We start from the raw sequence: 15,551 nt of genomic DNA on the forward strand, positions 1-15,551 counted from the left end.
CTCCACTGCCTTGGGGCCAGGAGATATGGTATATTTAGATTAGGCCCAAAGTTGGAGAACTGTTCCTTTAAAGAATCTGAATGGTCTCAAAGATTTGCTGTGCACACCGACCGGCCTTTAGGGTTTCCCCAGTTGATGGCAAGTCTCTGCTGGATCACCCTGAAGTGAAGTCCTGAGATCTGTGTACATGAAGTTCCCAAGCAGTTTCTTGTAATCAGGTTCTTAAATACAGACAGATAATCAAGGATCAACAAATAGCTGAAGAATACTTGCCATGTGGGAGGGAGTGACCAAGACCTATCAATAAAAAAGTGCCTATGCAGAAAACAGGTAACTACTCAAGGACACAGCAAATTACAAACGATTAAAAGACATGGTTATCACCACCTAATAGATATTTGAGAACCTTCTCTTTCCACAAAACATTATAAAATGTGATGAAATATTAATAATCAGAGACTAAGAAGAGCTTCTTGGAAATAAAAAAGACAAAGGCAGAAAAACATGAGAAGAAAAGTGGTATAAAGGTTCAGTCCAAGAAGTTCGACATCTGTCTACACTCAGTTTAGGAGACAAAGAGACAGGGATACAGGAAATGAACTACAGATTGAATGTGTCTGCCAAGTGGTCAGCACTTCACTATGAAATATGAGGATGAGAAACCCTATTTTGTTTTCCAAAAGACAAAACCTCAGGTAATCTACCAGTGAATGAGAATAAGGTTGGTATGAGACATTTCATTAGCAATGCTGATGCTAAAAGACAATGGAGTATCATCAACTTCTGAAGGCAAATTATTTTGTACCTAGAATTTTAAACCCTGCCCAAACTGTCAAGTATAATAAAGGCATTTTTCAGAAATACAAGAACTAGAAAATGTACCTCTAAGACATCTTTCCAAAGGTGGTTACTTGAGAATATGCTGTAGCAAAATAAGGAACAAGATCATGAAATCCAGAGGAAGTAGATTCAACCCGGACCAAAGGGGGAAAAAAAGAAAAGAAAAGCCAGGATGAAACCCAATCCAGAAAAGAGCAAAACATGGAGGACTTTAGGATGGAGTTATCCAAAAAAGAAAGGTGGGTATAATGCCATCCTGGAGAACATACAACAAGTGAAGTAAGCAATAAAGGCAATGAAGGTAAAAAGAGGAAAAACATGTAAGAAACTTGTAGTAAAAGGACTGTGGTAGCTGAACATCGGATCTGTTACAATATATGACCTAAGTAGCAACCATGGGAATTATGGCTTGCAAACAAAATAAATGCTGTAATCGTCAACAAAGTAGTAATACTAATGATGATAATGGTATTACTAACATAGCTTACAAATGAAGAGGGTAGGTGGGAGAATAAGTACAGCTGCACTAATTTCCTAATACTTCATAATGGGAATCAATCAGTATTATCAAAACTTTAAAAGTGAATTAAAATGTTCTAAACTACAACTTTTTTCCCTTAACTTTAACAGGATCTTTTAGGAGCTAATATTTAAAAGAATCATTTGTCTGAAGTTCAATGATTTAAAAATTTTACTGTGCTTATTTCTTTTTTCAAGTAAAATTAAATTTAAGATACTTTTACTTAGAATGCATAGTATGATCCCATATATTTAAAATATTTTTAATATCTATTTATCTATCAGAGAGACACGTCTAGAATGATAAATCCCTAATGCTGATGATAATATTTCTAGGTAGAATTTTAGGTTAGTGTTAGTGTTTGCTCTTACTTTTATAATTTTCTGTTACTTGATTTAAAAATGTATAGAAATTTATATATTTTACAACAACAAAGCCACTTTCAAAATGTCATGGAATCTTAATTAGTTCTACTCACCGATAGCTTTGGTATAATGCCTCGCTCCAAGAAGTAATTCTGGGGCTCGGTACCAGAATGTTACAACTACTGGATCCAAATCTGCTAAAGGCTTCAAAGGTGAATTAAATAATCGGGCAAAGCCCATATCAGCTGTAAAAAACAAACAGACAAACAAACAGACAAACAACAACATAAAAGACTGTTAAGTAGATTTCAACAAATTTAACTGATTTCTCTATTTTTACCATTGGTATTTAGTAAGATATTAAAAATGTGCTGAATTCTGGGAGAAAAACGCACAAAACCTAAAGACAGATCTTTATTCTCTGCAAACTATTGTCACTCACTCTTCAGCGGGGTTAGAGACAGGCTGTGCTGCCAGAGGTCAAGGGTGACCCTACTCCCCTGGGCAGATTTCTTTCCATCTGTCATACCACCAAAGAGGCATAAGCTGCATTTCCATTCTTTGGACTGGTCAAAAGCACTGAGAAATTAGATCAGAGTAAGGCTTTCCATTATTGCATCAATAAGCCTGTTCACTGGGGTAATCAAAAGTGGACTATATAACCACTCTTTCCTCCCACTTATTTGGGTCGAATTTTACTAACTTAAGAATTGTAGTATTTTTTTAAGCTGGAAAATACTTTAAAGGTCATATAAGTCAATCAGTCACCTCCTTTCCAAATGAGGAAACTGAGGTCAGAAGAAATTAAGTGATTTGACAAATGCCATTACTCATCTCTCAGAGCTGGAGCTGTGCTAAGATACAGTTCCTGGAGTTTAACATGGCTCAGCATGCAGCTGCTCGTCCTACTAAACTGTGATCTTGTCAAAGGCAAAACTTGCGTCTGTTGCATCTCTCTGCCCTTGCTAGTATCGAGTGACGTCTTACTATGCATAGCTTTTGGCAAATACACAAATAAAAATCACTACCACGCCACCAATTCAAAAATGTCAAGATGCTTCCACCATTTGTTTAGTTTTGCTTTTCTAATACACATTTTAAACTAAGCATACCCTAGTATAATGTACTTAATTATGGAGGTTTAAAAGAAAACACAGAAATTTGGTAAAGAATTAAAACCATGAGTCAGACTGCTAATTACTAGTTAGAGAAGACTAATTATTTCTTCTTAAATGTGAATGCTTTCAAAGCCATTAGTGCCCCCCTAACCTGCCAACATTATACACATTACACAAAAATAAAATTCCCAAAGAGATTATCTTAATATATAAGTTTTTCCCAAATTTTACAGTCAAGTACACATGCATAACTACTGTTTGGTTGGTCTCTGATATTTCACATGCTCTGAATTTACATTTGAATTTGATGCCACCAAACTGGAGGGGACAAAATCCTTTAAAAACACATGTAAGGACTTAACAGTCATTTGACGAGAGTACGAACAGGGCCTGGTTCTCCAGGGATGTCAAGGGCTAGGACTACTCGGAGGTGTATCAGATGCTACCACGACTAAAAAATTTGTGGAGTTTATAGCATAAAAGAGTATTTTGAGTTCAATTAAAAGTGAAAGTGAAACCTGGGGAATTTATAGAGGAGGATAGGGAAGAAGAGTTAGGAACTTCTGTGTTTTTCTTTGTTGGAAAGTGGTACAGATCAACTTTAATCCTCATTCATATGAAGTCATGCAATCAGAAATTACTATTTGTTAAATACTCCCACAATCCTGCTGCCTTTAAATTAATACAATTCAATGACAACATTTCTTCTACTCACACACAGAAGAAACTAAATAAATGTGACAAACATAACTTGGAAATGACAATAACCAGTTAGGATAAATTAATTTAGTTCTATTGTTATAGGTTATCAGACCAAAAATGGGTAAGATTTTGATATTTAAAAAACAGAGCTATTAAGAAACACGCCAAGGTACATAATGCTCATCAATTTTTTTTCCCATCAGGCAAAAGCCTGCTGCAAGACAGGCTTGTCAGAACCCATGGCTCTACAGCCGTCTGGCCTCAGTGGTCTTCCTGGCTTGTCATTCCTATTCTCGACGAGGTCAACAGAGGCATGTGTTCGGATCTAATCTGGCTCAGGTGAACACACCGACGGTTTCATTACTTAGTATGCTGTATGCCCTTGGGCCTACAGGAGAGCTAGTTAGAAGCCACTCATCTCTACAGGCTATTTTTAATGAAGGTAGACTTTTCTAGAAAATTTGCATGGCTTATTTTATAATCAGAACACTTCAGTATCTAAAGATTGTCTGACACCTTTAAGAGTATGAAACACTTTTCACTTTTAATGTATACTCTTTAAAAATGGCTTTGATCATATGGGGGTACATGAATATATGCATATTATTAAAGCAAAAATTAGAAGTGATAGAGCTGCCTGAAGAAGTCTTAAAAGAGTGCTACACTGTGACTTATCAAAGATATAACATACCAATTTTTACTCTTCCTCGCTCAGGACCTTCACCCATAACTAAAATATTAGCAGGTTTCTGTGGAAACAAAATAGTGTTTTTTTTCAGTAGACAGTACTGGTTTCTTTCAGATAGACAATATGCCAATATAACATAAATCCACCGTTTAAAAAACCTCATTTACTCAAAAATTAAAATCAAATACAGAAAGTCACCCAAGAAACTTCACGTGCGTGTGCAAAGCAGTACACAACCCTCAGGAAGGCCCACACGGCAGTGCCTCTGTCCAAACAAAAGCCGAGGCTTTCCACAGCCCTTTTATCAGCTGTCTTCACGACTGTGGATCATCTGACACAAAGTTAGGAGGCTGTGGTTCCTTTTAACTCTTCTAATTATATAAAATGTCCTGCAACTTTATGGAATAACACATTTTCCAAGATGACTTAATACTAACTAGCAAATTAATTATAGGGAAGGAGCCACTTGATATCCTTTTTTGGGAATAGCAAAGTATGCACCTATGTTTAAACAAAAAAAATTACAGCAAGATCAATTTTAAAAAGTCTTTTCTAAATGAGTTAGTGAAGTAACAGAAATTTTTGATGACCTGAATGGTTTTGAGGTGTTTATTTTTAAATAAAAAAGGAAGCTAAATTTTTCAAGTGAGATTTTATGAAAGTAACATTTCAAAGCTTTAAAATCTCTAAAAATACATGGAATTAACTGTCACCTAAAATCTACTCTGGTGGTGTCTACTGTGCTAACATCGAGGAGGAAAAGGGGAAGAAGGAGAAGAAGGGGAGGGTAAGAAAGAAGCCATCCTTATACCTCATTCACCCTGCTAACCTAATTCGACCAGTCTGCTAAGTATAAAAGTGAAACTACATGAGAATGCCTTTTGATGATTGATCAAAGCAACCTTAAAATCAAACTGAAGATTTTAATGAAGGCTCTGTCTAGTGGTATCTAATTCACAGGCGTCCCTAACCTTCTTTAGTGACAGTCCCTATGCTAGACCGACGGAATATAACTTAGAGTATATTATTCTATCAACTACTAAAGATCAAAATTACTTTTTATACCCAGCAAAAAGAAAAGACATTGCCGAAGTGATAGCCTATACATTTCAGAGGTTAACAATTCCTGCATTCTTAAGGTGAGGAGGCTAGGCACCGGGGAGATTAATGACTTGCCCTAAGTATAATCAACAAGACTGGGGGAGCAGCAGAGTCCACCCCATCGGTGAACATCTACTGCTCCCTTCCTTTTAAATTAGTTTAAAAACTCACGTATTGAGTTTTTAAATGAATATGTATTACTGCAAAAACAATGATGATGATTCAAGAAAAAGTTTTCAGAACCTCTGCCATCACCGCAGTGACGCTGAGGTAACTGGCTAAGTACCAAAAGGGAGAACAGCACTAACGACATGCCCTGTGGGCCCCACACTTCCATGCACTGTGTTAACCGGCTAACACTGGGGTAGTGTCTGCAGAGACCCTTAGAGCTCCACCTTCTTTAAAATGAAACCGGACTTCTGAGACGAGTATAACATGCGGGAGGCAGAGGGGAGCTTTCCTCTTACTCCTTTGCCTAAACTTCCACAGTAACGAAAAGTTATTATGAGAAGATTAGGGGAAAAGAGCAGAACACAAAATAAAACATAAACTATGATTATAACTAGGTTTTTAAAAAGTGCTCAGTAAGATCAGAAGAAAAGAGACAGAGGTATGGATGAAACTTTTCAAAAATGTCTTTGAATGCTTTTGTCATGTTTCGTTATTATTATTAAAATATTATTTCAACTTCACTGGTGCCTCACCAACTGTGAGTAGAATCCTAAGTCCTTATACGGGATTCAAGGCCCCTCTAAGCTGGTTCCCACCCATCCCTCCGGCCCTGTCCCCCACCACTTCACACTGCTCCTGCCCCACGTGTGTTTTCAGTGTTCTGGACTGGACTTTTCGAAGCTCTATCACTGCTATGCCATTATTTCTGGCCAAAAGACCTTTCTTCTGTGCTACTTGGAAAAGTCTGATTTCGCCCCTTAGTGACATAAGTAATACATGAACACATTCTGATTATAAACAATTCAAACTATAAAGTTCCATATAGTTAAAAGTTAAAGACCCTTTCACATCCCAAATCCCACTCCCTCCTCCAGAAGTACAAGTTAATTGATTTGCTGTGATGGATTTTTCTAGCACTAGAGTGCTCAATCCTAAAAGATTATCTCCATATCTGGCAAAAACACAGGTATAAATGAGCATCCTTCCTACTTCCAGTTGGATGGAGTAAAAAAAAAATCTCTTTTTGGCTTTCTTATTCAGCAGCTGGGCCCAGATATGACAAGCCCTGGGATGGTAGTTATCAGTCAGCTTGCTACTGGGCAAAGAGGAAAAAACGCCTCCTCTTGTTCTTCATTCCATTCTAGACTTACTGGACCGGTCCAATCTCAAACCTAGATTTGAGTATTGGTGGGGGGTAAGTTTCTTTCTTGAGGTTTGGCCTAGTTATTAGGGTTTGAAGTTCCAGCTAATTAAAAATTAATTTGCTAGGCAACTCACTGCCTATGGTATGAAATGAAGCAGGTGTTAGGCAATGCTAAAAGTACCTCTGCCTAGAAATGCAAGTTAAAACCACAACGAGAAATCATCTCACACCTGTCAAAATGGCTGTCATCAATAAATTCACAAACAAGTGCTGGTGAGGATGTGGAGAAAAGGGAACCCTGGTGCACCCTTGGTGGGAATGCAGACTGGTGCAGCCACTGTGGAAAACAGTATGGAGGACCCTCAACATTTTAAAAATGGAACTGCCTTCTATGACCCAGCAATTCCACTTCTGCATATATGTCTGAGGAAAGGAAAAGCACTAATTCAAAAGAATATATGCACTCCTATCTATGTTCACTGCACCACTGTTTACTATAGTCAAGATATGGAAGCGATCTAAGTGTCCACCGACAAACGAGGAGACAAAAAAGTTGTGGTACATACATACAATGGAATAGGAAAGCTTACTGTTTGCAACAGCATGGATGGACCTTGAGGGGTTACACTAAGTGAAATAAGCCAGTCAGAGAAAGATAAATACCATATAATTTCACTTATACATGGACTCTAAGGAACGAAATAAAAGAAGAAACCAAACTGAAACAGACTCATGGGCACAGAGAACAGACTGACGGGTGCCAGAGGGGAGGAGAGTCGGGGGACTGGGTGAAAGAGGTGAACGAATTCAAAAGGTAAGTATTGGTAGTTACAAAGTCATGAGAACCTAAAGCACAGCTTAGGGAATAGCATAATCAATAGTATTGTCATTACTATGTATGGTGCCAGGTAGGTACTTTAAATATTGGGTGAAACGCTTTGTAAAGTATATGATTGTGAAACCGCTATGCTATACACCTGAAACTAGTACAAAATAATATTGAATGTAAACTGTAACTGAAATATAAAATTTAAAGTTTTTTAAAAATAAATGTAAGTCAATTCAAATTTAGTTTTGACATACCATACAGTCATAACGAGAATGGTTTTAAGTGTTTAATAACTCTACTTAACAAACAATGGCTCCCTCTCTCCTCGTGCTATTTTCTACGGCAACATTCCATGAGCCCCTGGGTATGCTATTCAGATTAGTTGACAATTCCAAGACTAAATTTCTTTTGTAAATGTAACCTAATGGAAATCTCACTAGAAAAAGGCAAAAAGTCCAAAAGAGCATGAATACTCTTCATTTTTTTCGTTGCTTAATCAATAATAAAGAAAGTTTCAAAAGGCTTGATGGATAACTTTTGTTTTAGTACTTAATGTCACATTGAAATAATATTCTCCAAAAAGCACATTTCTTTCTTTTTCTCTGTATCTGTCAGTAGGAGAATGTGGTGGCAGTTTTAGCTCCAGAGCCAAAACTTCCAAGGAGTTGGTGACAGTACGTGGAACAACGCTATCAAACATATTCATCCTAGAGAACAAACACAAGTCTGCTGGCGATGTCTGATGAGGTGTGTGCTGCATCCGACTGTGCATGCTGCTGTGGAGAGCAGAGGTTCAACATGGCTTAGACGTATTGTAATACCACGGCGACACCTTCCAGTACAGCTATGCTAGGCAGAAAAACAGTAATAAAATGTCGTTTTTTGCTGGCTGAACAATGAAAGAAATCAATGAGATACTTATTTGAGGTATACTTGTTTCCTTGAAACTATGATATCCTCTTATTTCTTCCAGAGAAAACTATGCTTCTCTTCTTGTTTTCTGTTGTTACACTCCAAAAAAACCAAAACCCAAACCAATGCATTGGTATTTCTTGAAGAAAGATCTTTGTATTGCAGAGACAACCATTCTTTTTTTTTTTTTTTTTCAAATCTCACCTGAGGACATACTTATTGATTTTAGAGAGAGAAACATGGATGTGAGAAAGAAACACTGATCGGTTGCCTCTCACACCCAGAACCGAACCTGCATGTGCCCTGGCTGGGAAGGAATCCACAACCTTCCAGTTTACCAGACGACCCTACAATAAATTGAGCCACACCGGCCAGGGTGAAACAACCGTTCTTACAGAGGTTTTCTGTTCTCTAGAATTTGACATGCTGAGGAATAACACACTGATCATTTTGGCACACAGCAGGAAGAGCAAACCAGTTTCATTTAAGGAGCCAACTCTGATAAAAGTAAGGATTACAAGGAATTCTTTCTTGAGAAAGAACAGAAGCTGAGCTGATCTGGAAACTCACTGTCAATGAGCTGCGTAAGTAGAGAATGGTGGCTTGTCCATCAAGTTAACTGCACCAACTCTTTATTCTAAGGGTGCATATGGGGTTCTCACATGTTCACTAATGTACTGAGGCAAAATGGAGACACTGAATCAGTAGGAAAACCTGATTTTTCATCTGTCTATTAAAAAGGGACAGCAATCCATAAGTAACCACAGTGTTTTTATCCAAGATGTGTTCAGAATTAAACTTCCACAAATATCAAACACCTTAAATAACTCAACCTGGCAGCAAACTTTCTAGATACTCAAAGATTTTGACTATGGACGTTAATCATTTTGTACTACAACACATACTGCAAAGATTAACTAGCATACATATGAGATTCAAATTCAGGAAGCAAAAGCTTAAATAGACATATATTCAGTAATTTTTACATTATATTTAATTGATTATGTGTTGGGGACCACTTTGTGTAGTACTGGAGACTGTAGCCCTGCATGAGCAAGGCCTTGAAAGAGGCTGTAAGTCTGGACCAGAACGCCAGGAATGCTGGTGGCAGGCATGACCTGATGCTATCACAGAGGGTTTCCTTGGGAGATCGGGCCTAAAGAATGCATTGTATCCCTTGAGGCTTGCTTTGCTTTGTATAGCCCTGTTGCCATGAATCAGATATCTAAGTTCAAAAGCAGAAGGAGTGAATGCCTTATCTCAGGAAACAGGCCTTAACAATCTGTGGCATCAGCACATCTGACATGAGGCAGATCTCTGTGTTCCTTCGACTGTTACCTACAAACAATACCTGTTTTCTGTAACGATGGCAGTTAGACACTGATTGATGAGCTTTGCAGGCATATTGTATACCCCTTTGAAAACTGATCCCAATAAATGCCATTTCAGAGAAGGGCTCCAGGCATTCTCCACTAGAGGGAATCGCCACCCCCTTTCTCACCAGAACAACAGACTGTGTCTGGGATGACTTATTCTCATCCGTGGCAGCCGAGAGAGCTCCACGGTATAAGGCTTCCCAGTTACGCTATTACAGATGTCCCAATTTTTCCCCCTTTTCCCTCCCCCACCCAGCAACCACCACTCCCTTAGGCAATCCCAGACACTCTTCACGTCCATGGGTCATGAATATAAGTTCTTTGGCTACTCCATTTCCTATGCTGTATTTTACATCTCCACAGCTATTCTGTAACTACTACGTATTTGTACTTCTTAATCCCTTCAACAACTCTGCACCCATTTTTCCCCTGCCCCCTCCCAGGTGGCAATCTTCTGGTAACTAACTTATTTCCCCTTGCTTTTCAGAGTCTCTCTTTATCTTTGAAGATATGTTTTAGAATGAGCCTCTTTGCATCCATCATAATTGGGACTGTATGCACTTCCTGGACTTGCATGTCTATTTCCTTCACCAAATTAGAGAAGTTTTCTTTATTTTTTTCATATAGATTTCCAATTTTTTGCACTTTCTCTTCTTCTCTGGCACCCCTATGAGGTGAATGTTGGATTTCTTAAAGTTGTCCCAGAAGCTGTTTATACTATCCTCACTTTTTTGGAATTCTTTTTCTCCTTGTTGTTTTGCATGTTGTTATTTCCTTATGTTTCAAATCATTGATTTGATTATCGGCTTTATTCATTCTACTGTTGTTTCCCTGTAAATTGTTCTTTATCTCAATTAGTGTATCCTTCATGTCTAACTTGGTCTTTTTTATGCTGTTGAGGTCCTCACTAAGTTCCTTGAGCATCCTTATAACCAGTGTTTTGAACGCCGCATTTGACAGATTGCTTATGCCTATTTTTTTTAGCACTTTTTCTGGAGTTTTGATCTGTTCTTTCATTTGGACCATGTTTGTCTCTTTGTTTTGGCAGCCTCCCTGTGTTTGTTTCTATGTATTAGGTAGAGCTGCTTTGACCTGGTGACTTGGCAGTGTGGCCTAATGTAGTATGTGTCCTGTAGAGTCCAATGGCACAGCTTCCCCCTATCACCCAAGCTGGGTACTTGGGGTGTGCCCTTTCTGGTAGGCTGAGTACAGCCTTCTCTTGTAGTTGAGCCTTGGTTGCTGTTGCCAGATCAAAAGGAGGAATTTATCCAGGCTAGTCAGCTGCAAGGGCTGACTGTGACCATTGACCACCAACCTCCACACTGCGAGGAGGATCAGCTGTGCAGGGTCAGGGTGGTAGTGCTCCGATGTGGTCTGTAGCTGCCCACTGGGTGTGTTGGCCCTGGGATTACCGGGTGGTACAGCCCAAGGTCAACTACCACCTGTGTTTTGCCCGGATCACCCTGCCTGAGCTCTAAAGCAATCTGACATGGCTGCTACTTGTGCTGGGCTTGGAGACTCCCAGGTGAAGCCAAGCTGTGCATCTAATCTGGCTGCAGCTAGGGTTTACTGAAGCCAACTGTTGCTTGTTTGATAGGACTTAGGAGCAAGAAACACCATTCTTATAGAAAAGCAGCTCGAGTGGGCCTGTAAGTTGGGGAGGGTAGAGCCTCAGTGGATCTCGAGGATGGGTCACACAGCATTAACCAGGTTGACGGAGTCTAAGATATTGTACCAGCATACCCCGCCTCTGTGGGGCAGAGGGCTCAGCAAAGGGACAATAGCCTCTGCTTGCCCTGATGTCAGACATTTCAGCCTCTCCATGTATACCACTGGTGCCCTTCAAGCCATCACTCCAATGCTGGAGCTCAGAGGGAGTCTGAGTAAGTGATTCTGTGAGTGGGTTCCCCTAGATGAACTGCTTAGGGCTTCAGAAGCATCCTCCACTGACTCAATCCCCGCTGTTTACTGCAGCCTGAAGTTGTAGGGACTTATACTGGCAGTAGAATCCTGGGCTGTGGGACGTGGTGTGAATCTAAGAACTCCCTGCTCCTGAGACATCCCTCTCAAACTTTTATCCAAATGGGTGTGGGGTCTGCCTGTTCCGCATCTGTGCCTCTCCTACCAGTCTGAATGGATGTGGTTTCTTCAATTCTGAAGGTGTCAGACTTCCATTCAACTCAGTTTCCTAGTGGTCAGACTTCCATTCTACTCGATTTCTAACATTTCTGAATGAAGGTTGTTCTATACTCTAATCAGCTTAACAATAACTCACAACCTTCGGACCAACTTGTTCTATAGTATAGTTGTAATTTTGATGTGGCTTCGCATAGAGGCTAGCCATGTCTGCCTAAGTCACCATCTTGACCAGAAGCCCCTGGATCTTTTTATGCTGTTTAGATCCTCACTAAGTTTCCTGAGCATCCTTACAAGCAGCATTTTGAACTCTGCATCTGATAAATTGCTTATCTCCATTTAGTTTAGTTCTTTTCTTGGGGCTTTGATCTGTTCTTTCATCTGTGCCATGTTTCTTTGTCTCCTCATTTTGGCAGCCTCCCTGTGTTTGTTTCTATGTATTAGGTAGCTGCTATGACTCCCTGTCTTGGTAGTGTGGCCTAATGAAGTAGATATCCTTTAGGTTCCAGTGGCACAGGCTGTCCTATCAGTCAAGCTGGGAACCTGAGGTGTGCCCTGTGTGTGAGCTCAGTATACCCTCCTCTTCTAGTTCAACCTTGGTGCTATTGGCAATCAATGGGAGGGGTTTACCCAGGCCAATCAACAGCAAGGATAGGCTGTGACCACTGACCACCACCCTCTACCTTCCACCTTCCATGGTGAGTCAGCTGTGCAGGGCAAGGTGGTGGTGCTCCACAGTGACCTGTACTTGTCCACTGGGTGCCCAGGCCCTGACATTTCCTGGGTGGTGTCCGCCAAAACTCAGCCTCCACCTACCTGTCTTTTGCCTAGGGCCACCTCGCCTGAGCTATAGAGCAATCAAAGATGGCTGCTACATGTGCTGGGTTTGGGAAGTCCCTGGCAAACCAAACTGTGAATCTAGGGCTGAAGCCACTTTCAAGAGGTGCAGGGACTGGGGGCTCACTGAGCCAGTTGTTGCTTGTCTGAAAGGATTTATGAAGTAGTTAAGCTTGAGCCAAGACCATTCATATGAAAAAGCTACCGTTAACAGCTCTAAGTTGGATGGGACAGAGCCTCAGGGGACCTCCAGGGCAGGGCAAGCAGTGTTAGCTGGGTTAATGGAGTCTCAGATGTGGCACCAGCCTGATGGCTCTGGCTCCCACCTTTCTGTGTGGGAGACAGCTGTCCCCCAGCTTTTGCCTTGATGTCAGACACTTTGGTTCCTGTCTGCATGCCACTGGTGTCTTACAACCTGCTACCCAGTGCTGGAGCTCAGAGGGAGGGAGTCTGAGTAAGTTTGTGTGGGGGTTCTTTCAAAGAAACTGCATGGGACTCTAGAATTTTCTTCCACTGACTCAATCCTCACTGGTTTTCTCAGCGAGAAGTTATGGGGACTTCTGTTCCTGACACTGGTGACCTGTGCTGGAGGGCCTGGTGTGGGGCTGGGACTCCCTGCTCCTGGGACAGCCCTCTTTAATCTTTATCCACCGCATGTGGATGTGGGACCGCCTGTTCTGAGGCACTGCCCCTCCTACCAGTCTGGATGGATGTGGTTTTTCATTCTGTAGTTCCATTCAGCTTGATTTCTGCCAGTTCTGAGTGATGGGTGTTCTATAATTTAATTGTACTTTTGAGGTGGTTGTGCAAGGAGATGAGCTGTGTTTACCCATGCTGCCAACTTGAATGGTAGGCTTCAGTAATTTTTTAAAAACTGTTTTAATACAATATTCTAAGGAGTTAAGTTACAGACAGAAATTTAGAAATCCAGTGAAAGAGGTTTGAAAGAAACCTTTTAATCATTTTCATTTTCTTCAGAGCTATAAATTTGTAGTAGTTTTTTTTTTACCTTTTTTAAAAAAAGACTTTATTTATCTTTAGAGAAGAAGGGAAGGCGATAAGGAGAGAAACATCAATGTGTGGTTGCCTCTCATGAGTCCCCTGCTGGGAACTGGCCTGCAACCCAGGCATGTGCCCTGACCGGGAATTGAACCACGATTGTGTGGTTCACAGGCCTGAGCTCAATCCACTGAGCTACACCAGCCAGGGAAATTTGTAGTTTTTTAAACCTCTAATACTAAATTTTACTCCAGTATTTGTGCTCAATAAAAACTGTAATTTTAGCAGAAATTACTGTTTTCTAGTAGTTTCTTCTCTTTTGTATAAATATGAACATAGTGTTAAGTACTCACACAATTTTTATTAATTCTTTTGATACTTTAAACATATATTTTTATCTAGAATATAATACATGGTCTTAGAAAAGTTAATTTTTTTAGTATGATTAATACAATTCACTGTACAGCTTTGACCACAATTTTCTTGGTATACCTTCTTTTGCTGATTTTTTTTACAGTTTCTTACTCGTACTATTTTGTGTCTGCTTTTTCTAACATTACGACATTATTTAAAGTTACTACAATTTTATGCAACTACAAAATAACTTTTTTGCTCAGTTATTTTCTAGTTGTTACATGTAATAATTTTTTCAATTTATCATTATTATCAGTGATGCCGCGATGGCCTTGTCACAATTTTTCATGATGTCCTACAAGAATTTACTAACAATAGGACTGATGGATTAAAAGGAATGAATACTTTTAAGCTGTTTATAACTCTTACTTTCCAGGTTGTAATTTATATCACAGTAGCCAGCCTTCATTCACTCAACATAATGAAGGCACATCATGTACCATCCTTGGTATGTGATACAGTGGGTAAAAAAGTAGACATGGCCCCTGTCACACAGAAAAGCCAGACACTAGAAAAGATAAACAAATACATAAAGAATTATAAAGTATAACAAATCTATAAAAGAGAAACTACAGGGGACCCTACTTTGAATCCCATGGTGAAGGAAGGAAAAATGACGGCACTACTTTGGATAGAGTGGTGAGGGAAGGCCTCTCTGAGGTGACATTTAAGTAAGGACCTGACGGGGAAGAAAGAACGACCCAGAGGAATGAATTACTTATGTAAGCAGGGGGTTCAGAGAACCTTTTTAGACAGAAGGAAAAAGAAGGAAGCTCTGAAGGAGAAAATAGCTTGGTTTATTCAAAAAGGCATTTGTAGGTAGAGCGTGATATGCAGAGGTACACTGGGGGTAAGTTAATACAGTGTCTACTTTGCAAATAAAATGTCCATTTTATGTCTAAAATGAAATTTCAGTAAAAACTTCTAAGCAGGGCAGTGACAATCGACAACAACATGAATGCTAGTTATGTGCCAGGTCCATTACACAGATTAATTCATTTCATCTTTATAATAACATTAACTGAGTAAGTGTTATTAGCCCAATTTATAGATAAGATGACCAAAGCCAGATAAAAACGAAGTGAGTCAGTTTATATTAACCCTTCATACTTCTTATCATTATTAAAACTAGGGTGCAAATGCAGGCGGAGTCCATCCTCTTAACTACCACACTGCACCGCCAGTGCACAATTGAGTGCTATCATTTAATTGGAAGAAATGGCATATCCTCAATACTACTGCATTACTTTGCTAATAAAACTGGAGTTGTGAAAAATGTTTATACACACGATGTATGTCTGCACATATGTGTATTGAGTGAATTTATTGCTTATAGCACTTCTCGTCTGACTTTTGGATAGTCTTGATGTTTTTTTCTTTTTTTATAAATGAACTAACT

At 39.6% G+C, this 15,551-nt stretch overlaps 1 protein-coding gene across 6 annotated transcripts in view; it reads right to left on the reverse strand.

The window, feature by feature from the left end:
• Positions 1-15,551, reverse strand: part of CDK8 (cyclin dependent kinase 8) — a 141,114-nt gene that overhangs the window by 15,851 nt on the left and 109,712 nt on the right. For all 6 annotated transcript variants that reach the window (XM_037137134.2, XM_037137135.2, XM_037137132.2 and 3 more), the window contains 2 exons: positions 4,237-4,294; positions 1,839-1,970 (listed from right to left, as the gene is read on the reverse strand). In XM_037137134.2, coding sequence (XP_036993029.1) covers positions 1,839-1,970; positions 4,237-4,294 — 190 coding nt within the window. The remainder of the gene's footprint in view (positions 1-1,838; positions 1,971-4,236; positions 4,295-15,551) is intronic.

The sequence above is a fragment of the Artibeus jamaicensis genome, unplaced genomic scaffold, assembly GCF_021234435.1.
Source record: "Artibeus jamaicensis isolate MK-2021 breed Jamaican fruit bat unplaced genomic scaffold, CSHL_Jam_final contig_793, whole genome shotgun sequence".
Taxonomy (NCBI): domain Eukaryota; kingdom Metazoa; phylum Chordata; class Mammalia; order Chiroptera; family Phyllostomidae; genus Artibeus; species Artibeus jamaicensis.